Source organism: Pteronotus mesoamericanus, unplaced genomic scaffold, assembly GCF_021234165.1.
Source record: "Pteronotus mesoamericanus isolate MK-2021 breed Mesoamerican mustached bat unplaced genomic scaffold, CSHL_Meso_final scaffold_36, whole genome shotgun sequence".
NCBI classification, from domain to species: Eukaryota; Metazoa; Chordata; class Mammalia; order Chiroptera; family Mormoopidae; genus Pteronotus; species Pteronotus mesoamericanus.
The window spans coordinates 12,662,282-12,683,145 of record NW_026555313.1 but is presented as its reverse complement, the minus strand read 5'-3'; the positions used below and the strand labels follow the sequence as shown (position 1 = coordinate 12,683,145).

At 35.4% G+C, this 20,864-nt stretch overlaps 1 protein-coding gene across 1 annotated transcript in view; it reads right to left on the bottom strand.

Annotated features, from left to right (window-relative positions):
* Positions 1-20,864, bottom strand: part of ATM (ATM serine/threonine kinase) — a 179,595-nt gene that overhangs the window by 154,741 nt on the left and 3,990 nt on the right. The window contains exons 4-8 of the mRNA XM_054592505.1: positions 19,265-19,410; positions 17,372-17,536; positions 4,691-4,856; positions 3,819-4,057; positions 1,854-2,017 (exon numbers count right to left, since the gene is read on the bottom strand). Coding sequence (XP_054448480.1) covers positions 1,854-2,017; positions 3,819-4,057; positions 4,691-4,856; positions 17,372-17,536; positions 19,265-19,410 — 880 coding nt within the window. The remainder of the gene's footprint in view (positions 1-1,853; positions 2,018-3,818; positions 4,058-4,690; positions 4,857-17,371; positions 17,537-19,264; positions 19,411-20,864) is intronic.

Genomic DNA, 20,864 nt, shown 5'->3' with positions numbered 1-20,864 from the left:
GGGGCCCTCAGGACCAGTGCCACCTCATTCAAGTGTTCCAATATTTGCATCAGAAGGATGGCAGAAGGAGAAGAGAAAGAGCAAGAAATTGGAAATCTATTTGAAAAAATAATGAAAGAACATTTCCCTGATTTGGTGAAGAAAATAGACATGCAAGTCCAGGAAGCACAGAGAGTCCCAAATAAGATGGATGTAAACAGGTCAACACCGAGACACATCATAATTAAAATGCCAAAGGTTAAAGATGAAGACAGAATCTTAAAAGCAGCAAAAAAAATGCAGTTAGTTGCCTGCAAGGGAGTTCCCATAAGACCATCAGTTGATTTCTCAAAAGAAACTTTGTAGACAAGAGGGGATTGGCAAGAAATATTCCAAGTCATGAAAAGCAGAGACCTACAGCCACAATTGCTCTACCCAGCAAAGCTATCATTTATAATCGAAGGGGAGATAAAGACCTTCTCAGAGAAGAAAAAACTAAAAGAATTCATCATCACCAAACCATTATAGGAAATGTTAAATGACTCATTTAAGATCAAAACTATGAATAATAAAATGGCAATAAACACACATCTAGCAAAAATTGAATCTAAAATACAAACTAAGGAAACAAGAACAGAGAAAGAATCACAGGTACAGAGAGCATTTTGATGGTTGCCAGACGGGAGGGAGGTTTAGGGGAATGGGTGAAGAGGTGAGGGAATTAAGGAGTACAAATAGGTAGTTACAGAAAAGCCATGGGGATGTAAAGCACAATATAGGAAATGGAGTAGCCAAAGAACTTATATACATGACCTATGGATATGAACAAAGAGGGGTGACTGCCTGTGGAGAGTGAGGGGTGCTGGATGGGGTGGGCAAAAGGTGAAAAACTGGAACAACTGTAATAGCACAACCAATAAAATATTTTTATAAAACAAACATATTGCTCTGGCTGGTGTGGCTCAGTAGATTGAGCATCAGTCTGCAAACCAAAAGGTTATAGGTTTGATTTCCAGTCAGGGCACATGCCTGTGTTGCAGGCCATTGTCCCCAGGTGGACAACCGTTTCTCTCTCACACAATGAAGTTTCTCTCCCTCTCTGTCTCCTTCCCTTCCCCTCTCTTTAAAAGTAAATAAATAAAATCTTTCAAAAAATCATAAATTTAGCATTAAGAAAATACTGATAAGTGAAATTATCTAGGATGTTAACCAAACCTCTGATAAAAAGTTTTACTTCAGAAATATTTAGCCATCAACTGAAGAATGGACAATCAAAATGTAATACATCCATACAACTGAATATTACTCAGCAATAAAAACATGGAATACTGACTTATGGTAAAATATGAATGAAACTTGAAAACATGCTAAGTGAAAGAAGCCAGACAAAAAAGACCAACTATTATGTGATGATTCTTATATGAAATTTCAAAATAGTCAAAGTTTAGTTGCTAGATACTGGAAGAAGTGGGGAATTAGGACAAAGTTCGGGGAAAAGATCTGTAATTAAATGGAGATGATGGGTGTAAAACATAGTAAAATTTCTTAAAACCACTGAATTGTACACTTTAAAATAGCATATTTTATGCTATGTAATTTCTAACTCAGTAGTAAAAAAAGAAACATTAGGGTTAGGGTAATCTTACTCTGTATAGATAATATTTTAAGAATGAAAAAGTTCATCACTACTTTTCACTAAGTTCATACTATGCAGAACAGTTATCTTTAAAGTCAGAGGCAATTCTAAATATTTCTGGTATTTTGAAAAGAGTAGTTACATGTACAGAGTAATTTTAAAGGATTTTTATCAGAACAGAGTTTTTAAAAGCCCAGTAAAAAAAAATTAACAGGAAATTTCAAAATATGACAAATACCTGGTGACAAATATCTGCCATCAATTCAATCATGTTTTCCTTGACAGCAACATTACGAGATCCTGAAGAGTATTTTCCTCTGCTTCCTATATGACTTATCTCATTAACTAGCAGATCGTATAAGTTGTATAAGATACTTTTCCATTTTCTTGATTCATAAGCACCTGTAATTCAAAAAATATACTTTTTATATATACTCCATTTGTACTGCCAACTCCCACCAAACTATTCATCTGTTAAGGTGAAAACAACATCAGAAGACATCTGATCCAACCTTCTATTCAGTACTAATGCTTCTCTTCTAACATTGTCCTTAACAAACTCTAGTTCATAATAGTGTCCATTTCATGTCCAGTTAACTGTATTTATTCAAAATTTTTCTCATCTGCTGAACGAACATTCTCTAATCAACTCCATCAAAATCTCAATCAGCCCTGACTGGTGTGGCTCAACAGGCTCAGCAGGCTCAGCGTCGTCCTGAAGGCCGGGCATCATCCTGAAGGCCAGGTTCAATTCCCAGTGGGCAGATGCCTGGGTTGCAGAAGGCAGCCAATCGTCACTTCTGTTGCATATCAATGTTTCTATCCTGTCTTTCTCCTTCCTTCCCCTTTCTCTAAAAATAATTAAAATCTTTTTAAAAAACCTCAAACTTTCTCTTATTTCTTCTCTCCCATGAAACAAATACAATTAATATGTTCCCTCCTTTGCATGAGGACCAAGTTCTCTGTATGTCTAAGAGAAAAACACCTTACCAGTTCCTTCAACTATTGTACAAATGACATGTTATCCACGATTCTCATCATCCCACTCTACTTTCCCTAGACATGCTCTAGTCAACTTATGTACTTCTTAAAATGCTGACTTTACAGTATCTGGTGAACATGATACTCCAACTGTGATGTGACCAGTATGGGGAACAATGGGCTATTACTCCCCCAAAAAACAACCCCCCACCCCCTCCACCCCCACAAAATCTACTATCATAGCCTAAAACTACAGTGCATTTTTGGCAACCTTATTGTACAGCCAATTTTTAAATCATCCTAAATATGCAGTTAACTAAAACCTTAAACATGCTATGCCGTCTCCTCACAAACCTGGTTTTCATCTTGGTGAGAGCTACATGAAAGATGGAAAACTAAAAAAAGCCACCATTCGTTGACTCACAGAGGTTTCCTGAGCTACTAATACACCTAATCATTCATACTAGAACTCAACAGCTACTTTTGATTTAAAAAAAAATAGTGGCTACCACAGTTCTCTCTTATTTTAGCTGCTATTACTCAATGTAGCATGATTTCTTAATAATGAATTGGTCTGAAGGCTAGTACAAGCCCAAAGGCAAACAGCCTGAGCATGAGGAAACACACTCGGTTCTAGTTCCACCCAATAAAGTTCCTGTCTACTCAATGGACCTAGACCATCCAAACAATACTCTCTTGATGAAAGACAAATGTGAAGGAATCAAGGATAAACGGTTTTCCCAGTAAACAGGGGCCTGGCGTGCCTTTGAGGTCTAAGACTACATGGACCAATCTTCCTCAGAAACTGACTAATCTGATTGGCTATTTTCAGTCCACATTTATCTATTTTACCTTCTAATAAAAGCAATGTGTGGGTAAACAAGACCCTGCCTTCTGAAATTCTTTTACACTTAGCCTGTGTCTTATATCTTAACAACTAATTATTGCTGTCTAATTAACTCCTTGAGGGAATACTGTCTCATATTTGTATTCCTCATAATAACTAGCATTGTGCTAAACACATGGTAAGGCATAATATGATATGCTACCACAGCTTCAAATTCTAAGAAAATGTTTGAAAAATATCATCATGACTAATTTCATTACCAAGCACAGCAATCCAAAGGAAGATCATTAACTCCCACCAAATACAGATTTTGTGTTTAAGCCTGTATGTTTCAATGAAGAAGCAAATTCAAAAGAGCAAAAAATTCCTTCATACCTTTTTCTTGAGTTTTGGCTCCTTTTGGATGATGGATATAAATTTGCAGTTGAAGTAATTCAATAATTACTTCTTTTAAGGAATCATTAAGTCTGTGTTGAGTCCAAATATAAAGCAAGGTAGGAAGAATTTCATCTCCTAAATCACACACTCGAATTCGAAAGTTAATAGCCAAAGTCTTGAGGAAAATAACAAATGCTGCTAAGATATGATTTAGGCCTGCAGAAGTCTTTCCTTGTCTGCGATAAAAAATGAAGACTCGACTTGGTATAACAGGAAAAAAGTATACAAACTGAAAAGTTATTAATTGCATGCTGAAAGAAAATATCTAATTTTCAAATAACAATAACTTTAGTCTCAGAACTATTCAGAAAAAAATCCCAGCACTATTAGAGAGCAACCAAAAATAGTTCTTCTTTGGTGCTAAATCACTCCTGTTAGCTCTCCTTGCTAAACATTGTTTCAAATTATACAAAACTGATTTGTAATGCCTATCACTTACAAAATGCTTCACATTAAAAACTGGGTAGTACCACACAAAGGCAAGATATTGATACTTCCAAAATATACTACTTTATTTTATTCTTATCCTCAAAAGTGGGGAAAATAAAACTACTTAGAGGATATTTAACTTTTCCTGTCATTAGAAAAGCGAGACAGATCTCTCACTTGGGAACATCATTTCACATTCTGTATAACGGATATTTAGGAATTGTTGGACCTAACTAATACTTTCTTTGGGAATCCAATAGTTCTAATATAATGATCCAAGTTTTGAAAATTGGTAGTATTTTTAGTTATTGAATCTAAAACACAGTCTTTCAATATCAAATGAATTTGTAATAAAACAAAACAAAAAGAAGTTAGATTACCTTGCATTCTGAATAGCCTTGGAAAAAAAATCCAAAAATTTGCAATTTAATCCATCAGTTTGTGAACAGCATCCTTTAGTCACAGCTTGAATGATTCTAGCCACTAAAACTCTATTAATGTCTTGTGAAGGTTTCAGATACAGTGTGAAATATACCGAAAACAATTCTGAAAAAACAAAGAAACAAAAATGTATTAGTTATGTTTTTAAAGAGGAAAACTATCAAATCATGTAACTTAAATGTCACAATTCAGTTTAAATTTTAATATTCTCACATAAAGATTTAAATGCTAATTTGCATTTAACACAGTAAGAGCATTCCAACTATATTTAATCATATTTTATATAAATTGTGTTCAAGACAGGAACACCTTCAGGCAGCAAAGAATGGAAACTAAGAGCCAGACTTCAGATAAGCTACTTACCTTCTCTAACCCTGTTTCTTCATTTACGCCTAACAAAGCACTCGACAAAATGCACATTCCACAGTTTTGTTTTAATGCTGTTAGACTAATAATGAATAATTTATTTCTCAAAACAATAGTAGAATACTTTTATTTCTACATAAATCACCCAACCACAAAAGCAGCCTGAAGAGTCACAGGTGAAATAGGTGCAAACACTGAGCTATGTTACAGGAAAGAAACCCCAAGCTTTTAATAGTTAATGAGCTGCAAGGAAACCTGTCCTTTGCTCTGGAGGAAGCCAGTAATCATCTCTATCATCATCTCTATATCCCAAGGCTCACTATACAAACATACTTAAAAATGCAATCTGGAATAAAAAGCAGTGTCTCTGTTCATAAGATGTGCAGAAACATGAGATGTATTTAGAATTATCTCCAAACACAATGAAAAGCAAAGTTGTTAACACAGGTCCTCCACATAGAGATAATTAGAAAGTCCTCAGTAAACTGAGTAATAATACCTATGGGTAGCTTTCTTTGCAACCGTATGTCACATGATTCTGCAGAAATAGTTTAAAATCAGAGTTATAAACTACAAAAGAATAAGGACAATATAAATACCTCAAACATTAAAGAGTAATAAAAATGATTTTTTAAAGGCTTTCTATCATATCTGACACCAGTTTAGAGAACTCTATACCAGTGCTTCCCAAACTTTTCCCACTACATGTAATACCTAAATAATGGTAAACACTTGAGTTAAAATACATACATTGGAGATTAGAAAAGAGGAGGGCTTATCTTTATCATTTCCTTCTTACTACTTGCCAGGAATAGAGAGGTAAAATAGGAAAAGCTAACAAAGCAACTGTGTCTAATTAAAGCTCAAGTTTCAGGGTTATGCTAGTTGGGGGAAATGATTCCAATTCTAAAAAATTCCAATACTCCCCCAAATAAGCGGTAAAAAATGTTGCTGTAAGAAGTTCAACAAAAGTCTCAGAAGAGCAGAGTCTACAAAATAGACTGCCAGTGTATGCCTCCAGATGAATTCACTTCCTCCGTGAATTTAACAACAGAAAAAGATCTAAGAGCAGATGGTAAAAAAGCATATTAAAAGGGGGTTTCTGGAGTTAAGATGATAAAATAAAACCCCAAATAACAGTATTAAATGTAGATTTCTTGGGACTTTATATATGGACAAGCATACCATCTGCAAATAGAACAGTTTTATTTCTTCCTTTCCAGTCTGTATGCCGTTTATTTCCTTTTCTCACCTAACTGCCCTGACTAGAGCCTCCAGTACAATGTTGAGTAAGTGGCGAGCACAGATATCCTTTTGTTCCCATTTTCTTTTGTTAAAAGATTTAAATTACAAATCTAATTTCTTTAATAGCTATAGAAATATTCAAATTATCCATTTCTTATTGAGTTCTGATAATGTGTGGTTAAGGAATTGGTCCATTTAAAATTCAGTTGTCAAACTTAAGTGCATGGAGCTGTTGACAACTATTCCCTTATTATTCTTTTAATAGCTGCAGGATATGCAATTACGTCCTATTTCATTCCTAATATAATTTGTGTCTTCTCACTTTATATTATGTCACTTTTGCTAGAGGTTCTAGTTTGTATGGATATTTTCAGAGAATTAGCTTTCTTTCATTAACTTCTCTTTTTTCTGTTCTCAATTTCATTTATTTCTGCTCTTCTGCTTGAAGGGTTTGTTTTTATAGTTTCTTGCGATAGAAGCTAAGCTTATTGAATTCAGAGCTTTCCTTTTTTAAAGGATTTTTGTATTTTTGAGTATTTGTATTTAGTATTTAGCATTCATATTTAGTATTTTTGAGATATAGTTGACATATATATTAGTTGAGGTGTACATGATTTGTACCTATTGCAAAATGATCACTACAGTAAGTCTAGTTAACCTCCATCATCAGGTATAGTTACAAAAATTTTTTCCCTGTGATAAGAACTCCTAAGGCCTACTCTCTTAGAAACTTTCAAATATAAATAGAATATTATTAACTATAGTTACCATCCTGTACATTACATCCCCATGACTTATTTTATAGCTGAAATTTGTCCTTTTTAACCCCTTACACCCGTTTCACTTGCCCTTCTCTCCTCCACCTCTGGCAACCACTAATCTGTTCTCTGTGTTCACGAGACTTTCCACTTCAGTAATGTAGGCATTTGATGCTATAAATTACCCTCTCAGCATAACTTTAGCTGCATTCCACAGAATCTGATATGTTGTAATTTTCATTTTCAATCCCTTCTAAGTATGCTTTGATTTCAAGTCTTTTCCTTCAGCTGCTGAGTTATTTAGAAGTGTTCTGTTCTTTTTCACAAAAGTATTATGAAGAAAACAGAGTGCTATGATAGAAAAAAAGATAGGAACAAATTTAGAAAGAGCACTCAGGAAATGACAGTGACGTGCAAGCTGAGACCTGAAGGACGAGACAAAACCAGCTATAAAAAAGGTAGCCCCTGACAGGAGGACAAATGCCACAAGTTAAGGGCTTACACTCTCTAAATGGAGTGAGATGATCCTTAGCAGTTTCAGAACAAAACACTGGGACTCTTTATTTTTCATTAAAATTAATTACAAATAAAAAATTAAGCTTTACTGATATTAAATATAGAAATTATCAATGGCCATTTTGGAAGACAGTTTGGCAGATTCTTACAAAACTAAATATACTTTTCCTATACAATTCAGCAATCAAACTGCTTGGTATTTACCCAAATGATTTGAAAACTTATCTGCACAAATATGTTTATAGTGGCTTTATTCATGATTGCCAAAATTTGGGGGCAATCAAAATGTCCTTCAGAAAGTGAAAGGGGAGAATGGCAATATGGTGGAGGAGTGAATGGAAGTCACACTGACCTCCTCCCAGAACCAATCTGGACCTAAATCTACATTGTGGAGAAATCACCGGGAACAATGAACTGAAAATTAGCCAGAGAGGAGCCGTATAACCTCGGATAGACATAAGAATCAGCTTTAGCAAAACCTGACTGGTAAGGAGTGTGGTGGACTCAAGAAGGTGGGCAGGGTGCCCATAGATGGCAGCACCAAAGGGATATTTAAACAGCCAGTTGAATCCTCCTGGGAAGAGTGGGGTCTAAACTACAAGTGGCCCACAGCACCAGAGCCAAAAAAATACAGATAACAAGCAGCTACAAAAAGGGGCAGGGTTGCTCTCTGCCAGAGACAGGTGGCTCGAGATGCAAAGAGCCGTTTAAAGGGCCAAAGCATTAATTTTTATTTGCAGCCACTTCCCCTGGTCTCCAGCAAAAGCAGGGGCAGAGTGGGCTGAAGACGCATGAAGGCAGACTGGGGAGGGAGGCTTTGAGGAGAGAGCTAAGGGAATAGATGGCAGGATCCCAGTGCTAACTCATCCCCCATATGGCAGCAGCCATCTTGCTCACTCAGAGTACTCCCCTGAGCACAACAGCACGAGAGGGCCCAAGCCCCCCCCACCCCCGGAGAGACTCTGCCCTGGTCAGTGGGATCTAAGCCTGCTGAGTGTAGAGGGGAAGCCACAGATAGTAGAAACCTGGCTAAAGGGAGCACAGAGTGGTCTAGAGAAACGTGAAGAGAGACTTGAGACAGAGGCTTTGGGGAGAGAAGGGGGAGAGTGGCTGGCAGGATCCCGGTGCTTACTCCCTCCTATATGGCAGTAGCCATCTGGCTCAGGCAGACCACTTCCCTGAGTGTCAGCCGCATGAGAGGATTCAATAACCTCACCCCCCCAAGGAGCGACTCTGCCCTGCCCTGTAGTGTCTAAGCCTGACTGCTGAGTGCAGAGTGACTAGATTGACAACTGAAGGAGAACGCCAGAGATAGGAGATGCCTTGAAGTCTAAAACTGACTGCCTAAAGTCAGAAGGGGTCAACATCTGACACCATCAGAGGCAGATCCAGAAAGAAAAAAAAGCGATCTCCTACCATAGAAATTCCTAGCACAAAGTCAGGAAATCAAGACACATCAATTAAGAAGCAGAAGCAAAAAAGAAGTCTCACAAATAATGGGAAGACAAAGAAACAACCCCACTTGAAGGGAAAGGAAGAATTTCCAGAAAGAGGAGTAAATGAAATAGAGGCAAGTAAACTGTCAGGTATTGAGTTCCAAACAACAGTTCTAAGGAAGCTCAACGAGCTCAGTGAGCTCAGAGAGAATTACCAAAAACTACAGGGAAACTACGAGAAACTTACTGCAAACTATATCAGCGTGAAAAATGACAGAGGAACTATCAATAAGAGGCAAGAGGAAATGAAGAATACAATTTCTGAGTTGAAAAACGCAGTAGAAGGAATCAAAAGCAGGCTGGAGGAATCCAAGGATAGAATCAGCAACCTGGAGGACAAGGTAGAAAAAAGCTCCCAGAAAGAGCAAGAAAATGAAGAAAGACTCAAAAAGAATGAAGTGTTAAGGGACAAATGCAGTACAACCTGAAACGCAATAATATCCATATAATAGGGATACCTGAAAGAGAAGAAGAGGAGCAACAGATAGAGAACCTGTTTGAAAAATGATGGAAAACTTCCCAAATTGGAGGAGAGAAAAAGTCACACAAGCCCAGGAAGCACAGAGGGTCCCATTCAAGAGGAACCCAATGAGGCCCATTCCAAGACGTATCATCATTAAAATGGTAAATAACAAAGACAGGGAATTCTAAAGGCAGAAATGGAGAAAGGTAGTAACATATAAGGGAGCCCTGATACGGCTAGCAACAGACTTCTCAACAGAAACACTATAAGCCAGAAAGGAATGGCAAGAAATATTTGAAGTCATGAAAAGCAAAGGCCTGCAACCAAGACTGCTCTACCCAGCAAGGCTCTCAATTAAAATGGAAGGCGAAATAAGGAGTTTCCCAGACAAAAGAAGGCTACAGGAATACAGCTCCATTAAATTAGCACTGCAAGATATGCTAAAGGGACTGCTTTAAGAAGATGAGAAAAAGAATGAGAAAGAGAGGAACACAGATACAAAGGGAAAAAATGAATAAGCACCTATCAATAATAACTTTAATGTAAATGGATTAATGCACATCAAGAGATAGGGTAGGTGAATGGATAAGAAAACATGGCATGCATATATGCTGTCTCCAAGAGACCCACCTCAGAACAAAGGACCTACACACACTGAAAATAAAGGGATGGAAAAACATATTCCAAGCAAATGGACAAGAAAAGAAAGCAGGAGTAGCAATACCGATATCAGACAAAATAGATTTCAAAATAAAGGTAAAAAAAGGGACAAATAGTGTCACTTCATAACACTCAAAGGAAGAATCCATCAAGAAGACATAAACATTGTAAACTTATATGCACCCAACATAGAAGCACCCAACTATATATGGAAAATCTTGGAGGCCTTCAGGAAAGATATAGACAGCAACACACTGATAACAGAAGATGTTAACACCATACTGTCAACAATGGATAGATCTTTCAAGCAAAATATCAGGTAGGATACTGTGGGACTGACGCATTAGGGCAAATGGATTTAACTGTCATATATAGAACCTTTCATCCCAAAGAAGCAAAATATACATTCTTTTCAAGTGCACTTGGAATATTTTCAAAGATAGACCACATGATAGGATACAAAACAAGCTTCAAAAAATTCAAGAAAACTGAAATCATCACAAGCATTTTCTCAGACCACAAGAGCTTGAAACTAGAAACCAACCTCAAGTAAAATCTCAAAAATATTCAAACTTATGGAGACTGAACAGCATCCTATTAAACAATGAATGGGCCAATAATGAGATCAAAGAAGAAATCAAAAAGGTTCTGGAAACAAATGAAAATGAACACACAACAGTCCAAAACCTATGGGACACAGCAAAGGCAGACCTGAGAGGGAAGTTCATAGCAATACAGGCCTACCTAAAAAGATGGAACTATTTCAAATAAACGACCTAACACTTCATCTTCTATAACTAGAGAAACAACAACAAATAAAGTCCAGAGCGAGTTGAAGGAAGGAAATAATCAAGATCAGAGCAGAACTGAATGACACAGAGACTAAAAGAACAATTCAAAGGATCAACAAAACGAGTAGCTGGGTCTCTGAAATGAGAACCATAATCGACAAGCCTTTAAGCAGACTCATCAAGAAAAAAAGGGAGAGGACCCAAATAAATAACATCAGAAATGAAAGAGGAAAAATTACAACTGACACCACAGAAATACAAAGGATTGCGAGAAATTACTATGAAGAATTATACGCCAAGAATTTAAAAACCTGGATGAAATGGACATATTTCTAGAAAAATATAACCTTCCAACACTGAATGAAGCAGCAGCAGAAAGCCTGAACAGACCGATAACTGCTGGTGAAATTAAAGCAGTAATCAAAAAACTCGCAGCCCACTAAAGGCATAGTTTCAGAGGAGAATTTTGCTAAACATTTAATAAAGAGTTAATCTCTGTCCATCTAGTCCAAAAAATCCAAGAAAAGGGAAGACTTCCAAACTCTTTTTATGAAGCCAGAATCATCCTGATCCCAAAACCAGATAAAGACACAAGAAAGAAAGAAAACTACAGGACAATTATTGCTGATGAACATAGATACTAAAATCCTCAACAAAATAGTTGCAAACCGTATCCAGCAATACATTAAAAAGACCATCCACCATGATCAACTGAGATTCATCCCAGGGATGCAAGGATGGTTCAATTTCACAAATCAATAAATGTAATACATCACATAAACAAAAGGAAAGACAAAAACTATATGATCATATCCATAGATGTGGGCAAAGCATTTCCAAGGCTTGGGAGAGGAGTTCACATTTTATAATAGTTGTGCAGGTACGTCACTAAAGATTTCCAACTTTTCCTCTTTCCTACCTTATTAGAAAGATTATTTTCTTCCTTGGGACAATCCTAGGTTTCTTTGGAACCCCTTCTTCTCAGGAAACATACTAATCAATTTTACTGTGTATTCGATCACTTTCCATTAAATCCTTCCAATTACATTTATACATATTCCAGTCATTCTCATCTTTAACAGGACCCCTCTTTCCCTTCCTCTTGTAACTAATGCTTTTGAAAATGTCTGTATTTGCTAATTCATTTCCTAATTTGTCATTCACACTTCCATACCTGTGGGAGGACCTCAACCCTCGAAGCTCCCCGGAGCCACAGATGAAATAAATCTACCAACACCTGATCTGCGTGGGGAGAAAAGGCTGGCCAATCCCTCAGAGGAGAAAGGGCCCTATCTCCTTTTTCCCTAGGCTTTTATTGAGTTCAGCAAGTAAGGGAGCACACAGCATGCACATAGAGATCATCAATCAATGTCACATAGTGATGATCAAAGGTGAATAGATACTGTGCAGAAGTTACAATTGCAAGAACATAGGGGTCTCTTTAAATCAGGGTCTGTTAGACAACACGGCGCTATGTGATCAGGACAACCTCATGCTTGGAACCTAAACATCTAGTGTATGTTAACTCGATTAACTAGAAGACATTCTTAGCAGGACAGGCTTCAAAGGAAATAATGCATTATTTTTCTTCAGGCCTGATTTCCCCAGGGGACCGCCTGTGCCTGTATCAGTTCATACCTGCTGGCCAGCATTCCTGGTTTTCCAGCTGAGACTTATACGTCAGCCTTTGCTCACGTTGGGCTACAGTCCCGAATACCAGGCAGAGCGGTTCCCCACACATACCAGTCTGTTTAGAACTGAATACCATCCACCAATTCTATAATTGCCATTTATAGAATAATTCATCCAACAACAGCAGATACACATTCTTTTCAAATGCACATGAAGCACACACCGAGTTGGACTTTATTCTGGGTCATAAAAGAAATCAAACAATTATAAATAATTTATAGTATAAAAAGTATCTTCTTGAACCAAAATACAATTAGACTGTAAACTACAAAACGGAAAATAAAGAACCCAGAAAGTTTCCCCAAATGACTGGAAATTAAACATCACATTTCCAAAAAATTTATGGGTCAAAGAGTAACTATCGAGAAAAACTAGAACATATTTTTAATTAAAGAAAAATGGAAATACAACATTGTCAATTTGTGAGATGTGACTACAGCAGTATGTAGAGAAAAGCTTATATTAAATGCACATATTAGGAAAGAAACTCTCATATCAGTGCTCTAAGCTTCCTTCTTAAGAAACTAGAGAACAAATTAAACTCTAAACAAAAGGAATTAAAAAGATCAGAAATCAATAATAAAATATGCAATATCACTACAGAGCTTATACACATTAAAAGGCAATAATGTTTAAGAACTTTATGCTTAATACATTCAACAGCTTATAGAACTATACAAATTCTTGAATTACCAAAGCTCACTGAAAAAGAAATATGTAAATAATCCTGTATCTATTATAGAAATTGAATTCATAGTTAAAAATCTTCCAACAAGAAGCTCCAAATTCAACCCTATAATATATAAAATGGATAATGCATCATGCCCTACTGGGAAGTATCCCAAGAATACAAGGTTGACTCAATCTGTGAAAAATTCATCAACATAATTCACATTATTAATAAACTAAAGAAACAAAACCATATGATTATCTCAACAGATGCAGAAAACATTTAACAAAATTCAACGTCCATTCATGACATAAAACCATGAGCAACTAGGAATAGAAGGGAACATCCTCAGCCTGTCTTGACAATATCATGCATGCTTAATAACCAAACACTGAATACTTCCATCTAAAACCAGGAACTGGACAAAGATGTCTACTCTCACTACTCCTATTTAAAATTATACTGGAGAAAAAACTATAAATCTCTTAGAAGAAAGCAGAGCAAAAAAGTTTTTTTAATAGTGGATCTGGCAATGACTTTTTAAAAATAATACCAAAAGCACAGGAAACAAAAGAAAAACTGATAAATTGTACTCATCAAATAAAAACTTTTGTGCATCACAGGACTTAGCATAGAGTTAAAGGTAATACATAGAATGGGAGAAAATATTTGAAAACCATGTATCTGATAAGAGATTAATTAATATCTAGAAGATATAAAAAATCTCCTACAGTTCAACAATGAAAGAAAAAAACTTGATTAAAAACTGGGCAAAAGACCTGAATAGACATTTTTTTAAAGATAACATACAAATGGCCAATAAGTACATGAAAAGTTAATATCATTAATCATTACAGAAATGCAAATGATCTATCACTTCACACGCATTCACATTGGATCACTATTACGGAAAAAAAAGAAAAAAAAAAATGAATTGAAAGCAAGGACTCAAAGGGCTACTTGTACACCCATTTCATAGCACCATTATTCAGAACAGCCAAAAGGTAGAAGCAACCCAAGTGTCCAATGACAGATGAATGGATAAACAAAATGTGGTATATACATACAATGGAATATTATTCACTCTTAAAAGGAAAGGAAATTCTGAAACATGCATATGACATGAATGAACCTTGAAGACATTATTCTAAGTAAAATAAGCCATTTAAGAAGGACAAATGCTGGAAAGTCAAATTCATGGAGACAGAAAATAGGACGATTGCCAAGGGCTTCAGGAAGGGAGAAGGGCGATGTCTTCTTTATTGGGAAAGAGTTTCAGTTTGGGAAGGTGAAAAAAGATCTGGAAATGGATGATAAAGATTACACAACAATGTGGATACAGTAGTTATGCACATATTTTCAACTGTGCAGGAGAGCAGCACCCTTAACACATGTTGTTCCAGGGTCAACTGTATACTTATTGCCACTGAACTGTGTATTTAAAAATGGTTAAAATAGTAAACTTTGTTATGTACATTTTATCATTAAAAACAAAATCATACTGGAGGTCCTAACCAAAAATATAAAACAGAAAAAGATATAAAAACCACATGGCTTGTAAATAAAGGAAAAAACTTGTAGTATTTTTAGATGACATGACTGTCTAAATAGAAAATCCCACAAAATCTAGGGAACTCCTAGATCTAGTAAGTGATTTTAGCAAGGTCCCAGGATATAAGGCAAATGTACAAAAATCGATTGTACTGTGTAACAGCACTGAAAAACACAGAAAAACAGAAATAGAAATTTTAAAAACAGTAAAATTTACAAACTGCTTCAGTAAAATCTAACAAAAATATACAAATTCTGTATGCTCATAACTTAAAAACACTGACTTCTATAAATCAAAAAAGACCTAAATAAATGGAGAGATATATCATGTTCATGGATTGGAAGACTCTATGGTATTAAGATGTCTATTCTTAAATTACTCAATATATTCAGTGCCATTCCTATGAAAACGCTAGCACTATCTTTTATAGAAATGAAAAATGTGATTCTAAAATTTTTATGGAAATGTTGGCTCAGTCTTAAGCTATCTTTTCATCTCAGTCTAAACTTTCCCTGGACAATCTAATCTATAACCTATCTTCAATCACTATCACTAGCATATATACTCGTTTATTTTGAATATTAACTTCACTAACAGAGTTCTCATTAAGAAGCAAGTTTTAGAGAAGGGAGCTAACTAGAGAAGTAATTCAACAAAAGGGCTTATTATTAAAGTGGTGGTAGTTTGCTTAAAAATAAAAAGGATTGCCCTGGCCAGGTGGCTCAGTTGGTTGGAGTATCACCCTGCACACCAAAAGGTTGTTGGTCTGATCCCCAGTCAGGGAACATACCTAGGTTGCAGGCTGGATCCCTGGTCAGGGCACGTTAGGTCAATGTTTCTCTCTCACAATGTTTCTCTCTCCCCCTACACCACCCTCTGTAAAATCAAACATACCCTTGGGTGAAGGTTTAAAAATATAAAAATAAAATAAAAAGGATTTCTGAGAACATGCCAAATGATGAAATCACAGTAAAGAAACTAAAGGGCTACCTTTTTTATTTAGTGAGACCCATGGTTACAAATAACAATCTAAAATCTGCAAATATACTAAATACTCAGGGTGTAACACTTGGTGAGAGACTTGTCAGGGTATCCTAGATTTCACTGGCCTATTCTCCAATGGCTGCCACTAGGTTTGCTGAGGGCTGTTTGGGATAAAGCCTCCCTGTGTTCAGAGCAACAGCAAGACTCAGATGATGCCTTAGAAATTAATGCAACAGCTAAGACGGCCTTTATTCATGTGGGAACAGTACAATATAATGCATGGCACTGATTAGGTCATGGTTTTATGGTCCACATATTTCTCACTTTAAAATGATAAACTGACAGTCAAGGATATAAATGGCTTTTAATTTTGTTAGAAAAATTTATCTTGAATATTTTTCAGTAAAAACACTGAGTTTCTAAATTTTTAAAGGTGGTAGTATTAGAAGACTTTGACATCTGGCTTAAAGTTACCCCATTATACCATATTCCATATTTACCCATTAAACCATTCAGACCCTGAAATGCTCCCGCCTTTAATAAATCAAATGTTTAAACCTCTGACCATAACTTCCTTCCTTTGTAGTCATGCCATACCTCTCACCTAACAAATTGTCAACAATAATAAATTACTTCCTGGTACCCATTAAAGCCATTCAGACTCAGAAATGTCCTACCTTCGAAATAAATTCAAATCTTTCAGTCTCTGACCATAACTTTCTTCATTTGTGATATCTCAGAACTTCTCACCTACAAATTTTTGAACAACACTAGATTCCTCCCTGGTACCCACTCTACCTAATGTTTTAAGTCACTGGGCCCTATATCATATAGGTCATATATAGAAACCCCTGTGTCCTACATATCCTATGCTAATACTTTTGATTTCCATTACATTATCAGTGGCCTGCTAAGTGCCTAGTCCAATGGATACTTTTATGTCTCACCACTTCTACAATACTGAAAATGTCTGACCCCTTTCAACTTGGAAACTCTTTTGCTTTCACTTTTATGCCGTATCTCTCTCTTGGTTTTCTTCATTCTATTTTAACCAGGGTTGAGTTTAGGTGTTATTGATATATGAATTCACTGCAATCAAACATGTTTATATCATGTTGCATCATAATATTGGTTTACTTGGTTTTTTTCTGCCACTGGACTATCAAATCCTTGCAGAGAGGGGATGGCATCCTTCAATTCTGTAATTCCAGTTCTGATAGCAGGCACCTAATATACTGTCAGTGAAAATAATTTAGGAAGCACATAAAAAAATGAAAACTTAGGATCAGATTCTGTAACCATATAATTTTACTAAAGTACTGTTAAACTGTGAGGTCATTTAGGGATACAGAAAAAAACTGACTACACTTTTGCTGAAATATCATTTCACAAGGAAAAATTTACTATGAACAAATTTAAAAACATACCTAGCCACTGCTGCTGAGATATTTCACACCAGTATTTTCTCACTGAAAGAATGTCCTTGAGTAGTATATTGCTACAATCAGCTCCATAAATGGCACCATTAGATGAATCTTTCACTGTATCCATGATATAATTCAAGAGTTCTTGACATTTTAGCCTGGGTGCTCCTATTTAAAAATAAAATAAATAACAAGTAAATAAAAACATATAAATCTTCATATAAGTTAGTTAAGGACTTTAGAATGACAGCTATATAAATAATTCCTTTTGGGAAATTACTGTTAACTAATTTCCTTCTCATATAGAATGACCCACAGACAAAATTCTTCGAGCTACCTGCTTTTGGAAATAAAGTTTTAGTGGACCACTGCCATGTCCATTCATTCATGTGTTGTCTATGGCTACTTTCAGACGAAAACACCAGAGCCCAGTAGTAGAGATACAGACTATGTAGCCTACAAACTCAAAAACATTTACTATCTGGTCCCTTTACAAAAAGATTTTACCAGTTCCTATAGAAATATATTCTCACATAGCAGAACAATCATTCTATCATAAATAATTCACTATTTCTAGAATTAGACCTAAAAAAACCCATAGTTTCTTGGTACTTTTTATAAGAAAATAAATTTATTAGAATAACGAGATTATCAGGAGAATATTTATTCTGAAGAGCAAAATTACTTCCAAGACCTGTAACAGTATTTATGGCACATAAATATGTAAGGTTGAAATTTTGAATGAAGATGGTAACATTAAATGCATTTCCACAAAGGAATGAGCTAAATCAACTGGATATGATGTAGTTAAACTTTTTACCAAGCTTTTTAAAGATGACACCAGGTATCTGTTGATGGATAGACTATGTGGAAAAGAAAACCTCTGGTTCCACTGGACTGGGAAAAAGTACAAAGTAAGGAAGAAGAAACCAATGCATCTTTTCTGATGCTTTAACTAAAGTTGATATCACAAAGCCAAGTCCTTAGCTGTGAAAAGGAAACAAAGTCTGACCTCAAGAGTCCTTTAACAGACATTCCTGATTCAAATTTTTTTAGCATTGTGTGAAGCTCATGTCTTTACACATAAGACTACTAAGATCCTGCATTTTGCTTCAAAAACATCAACTCTTCAAGTTGAATGGGAGATATGTGAATATGAGATATGCTCATCAGGAGCAAAAATACAATGTTTCTGGAATTTTTAAAAAGTCAATAGTAAGCAGTGTTAGTTAAGAATATGGGCCTTGATTACCAAGGAAGCTAATATGATCTTAGAATTAATTAGTAAAAGTACACAACAAAAGATGTCAAGTCCTTCTCCATTCTGTACCAATCAGAAGATACCTACAAGACTGAGTCCCATGCTTTGAGAGGTAGAATCAAACTGAAGAGTATTAAGAGAGTGACACATGAACTGAAGGAAGTAGGTCTGTTTAGCACAGAAAAGGGGACTTAAGGGAAATACCATGACTAAGTTCAAATATCGTAAAGAAAGTCACATTGAAAAAATCGATTAGAATTTTTCTGTATCATCTCAGAAGGCAGAAACAAGAACAAAAGGAGACAACTTTTCACTACTATTAAAGCTTCTATTAAAGATAGAAAGCCTCAAAAGGTACGTTTAACCATATGGCTACCTAAGTACTAAGGACACAAAGAAGCGATCCAAGAAGATAGATGTTGAAATAATAATTTTAATCCTTTTAATCCTGAGATTATATCATTCCATGCTTACATAAATTCTTCCAAATATTTGAACCAATAATATTAAAAATCATTACTTATGTATTAGAAGTTAGAATTAGCACTCAACTTTTATCTCATCATATTCAGACCCAACTCATACAACAATTAACTATTAAGCCAATTATATATAATAAATAACATAGCACTTACTGTTATTTGCACATTTGATGAAGTATTTGAGCAAGCTACTGATTTCTTGCATTTTTTTCTGCCTGGTGGTTTGTGTTGAGGCAGACACATTTGATCTTGCTGTTTTGAGACATTCTGTTTCTTTCTGAATATATTTCTGTAAAAATCTTCAAAAAAATAAAATGGGACTTCAGAAACTCATTAAATGCTTAAATTATTATAATAGCTTCAAAAATCCTTCATGCTATTATAGAGAGCATCTTCTAAACCATTCTGCTTCAATCAATGTACCAACTAAATGAAACAAATATCTCATTCAGGGCCCCCCAATACCAATTTAGAGTCTGTTCTGCAAAGCTCCTAACCTTTGATTTCTATTGTTTTACTTCTTGCTTTCTCATTTTATCATTAAACGATTGCACTACTATTAAGGGCTCTCAATTCTCTGTCACCTATTCCTATTATTCCATGCATGACCTATCTCTTTCCTAGGCAGCTGGAAATGTTTGTAGCATTTAAATAAAGCCTGCTTATAAAATATTCATGATTACTTGGGAGTGCAGGTGCATATCTGGCCTACCTGTTAGCTTATGCAAAGGACTATTCACCTTTAGATAATAACTATTTGTGGTATCTGAAATAAACTAAGTAAAAAAAAAATGGCATGCATTTTTCATGTTATCCACATTGAAATCTGTAATAGTCAATCTAATACCAAGTAAGAGGTAAAAATAGATTATCTGTTCCAAAAACTGAAAAACAAGTAAATACTCATACTTCCTCTTGACTACACATATTCCAAGTGTCTCAGTATTCTACTTTAAAATCTTATTTGTCTTTCCTAAGTCTTACAACATATTTCTAGTTATGAATGGACTTACCAGTTGAAAACTGTGTTAATGTAAAAATGCATTAATTCTGTTTGTCACATCAGTCCAACAACCAACTGCATCTTTCCAATACCTGAATTTTTTTTTCTGTAACTGCATTCATATAGAATTATTCTAAAATTCCTTTTACTTTTGTATTATAATTTAACGCCTGGCGGTTACTTAAAATAATATTTAAAAATGTCAGGCCCTGCCCGGGTGGCTCAGTTCGTTGGAGCATCATCCCATACACCAAAAAAAAAAAAAGAGGTTGCGGGTTTGATCTCTGGTCAAGGAGCATATGGGAGGCAACTGACCAATGTTTCTCTCTGACATCCATGTTTCTCTCTCTCCCCTCACCTTCCTCTTTCTCAAAAATCAATAAACATATCCTTGGGTAAGGATTAAAAAAACAAAATGTCAAAGTAGTAATAAAGCACTTTCTGTAACTTAACTTTATTCTCTAATTTACAATTCAGTCTTATGAACTAAATGATATGAAAGGAATTCTATCTAATCTTGAGTGAGATACATCTAAGACATTTTACTGAACAATTTAAAATTAACTTTGTCTACACATAAACATCTTTTAAAAACTATGTTTCAGATAGGTATTAAGCACCAACATCATACACAAGGCACAATGTGATATAGGAGACGATGATAAGTAAGACCTAAATAAACAACAACAAAAAAAACACAACAGAAATAAAAATGAAAAAAAAAATACAGTAAAAACAATTAGAATAGAA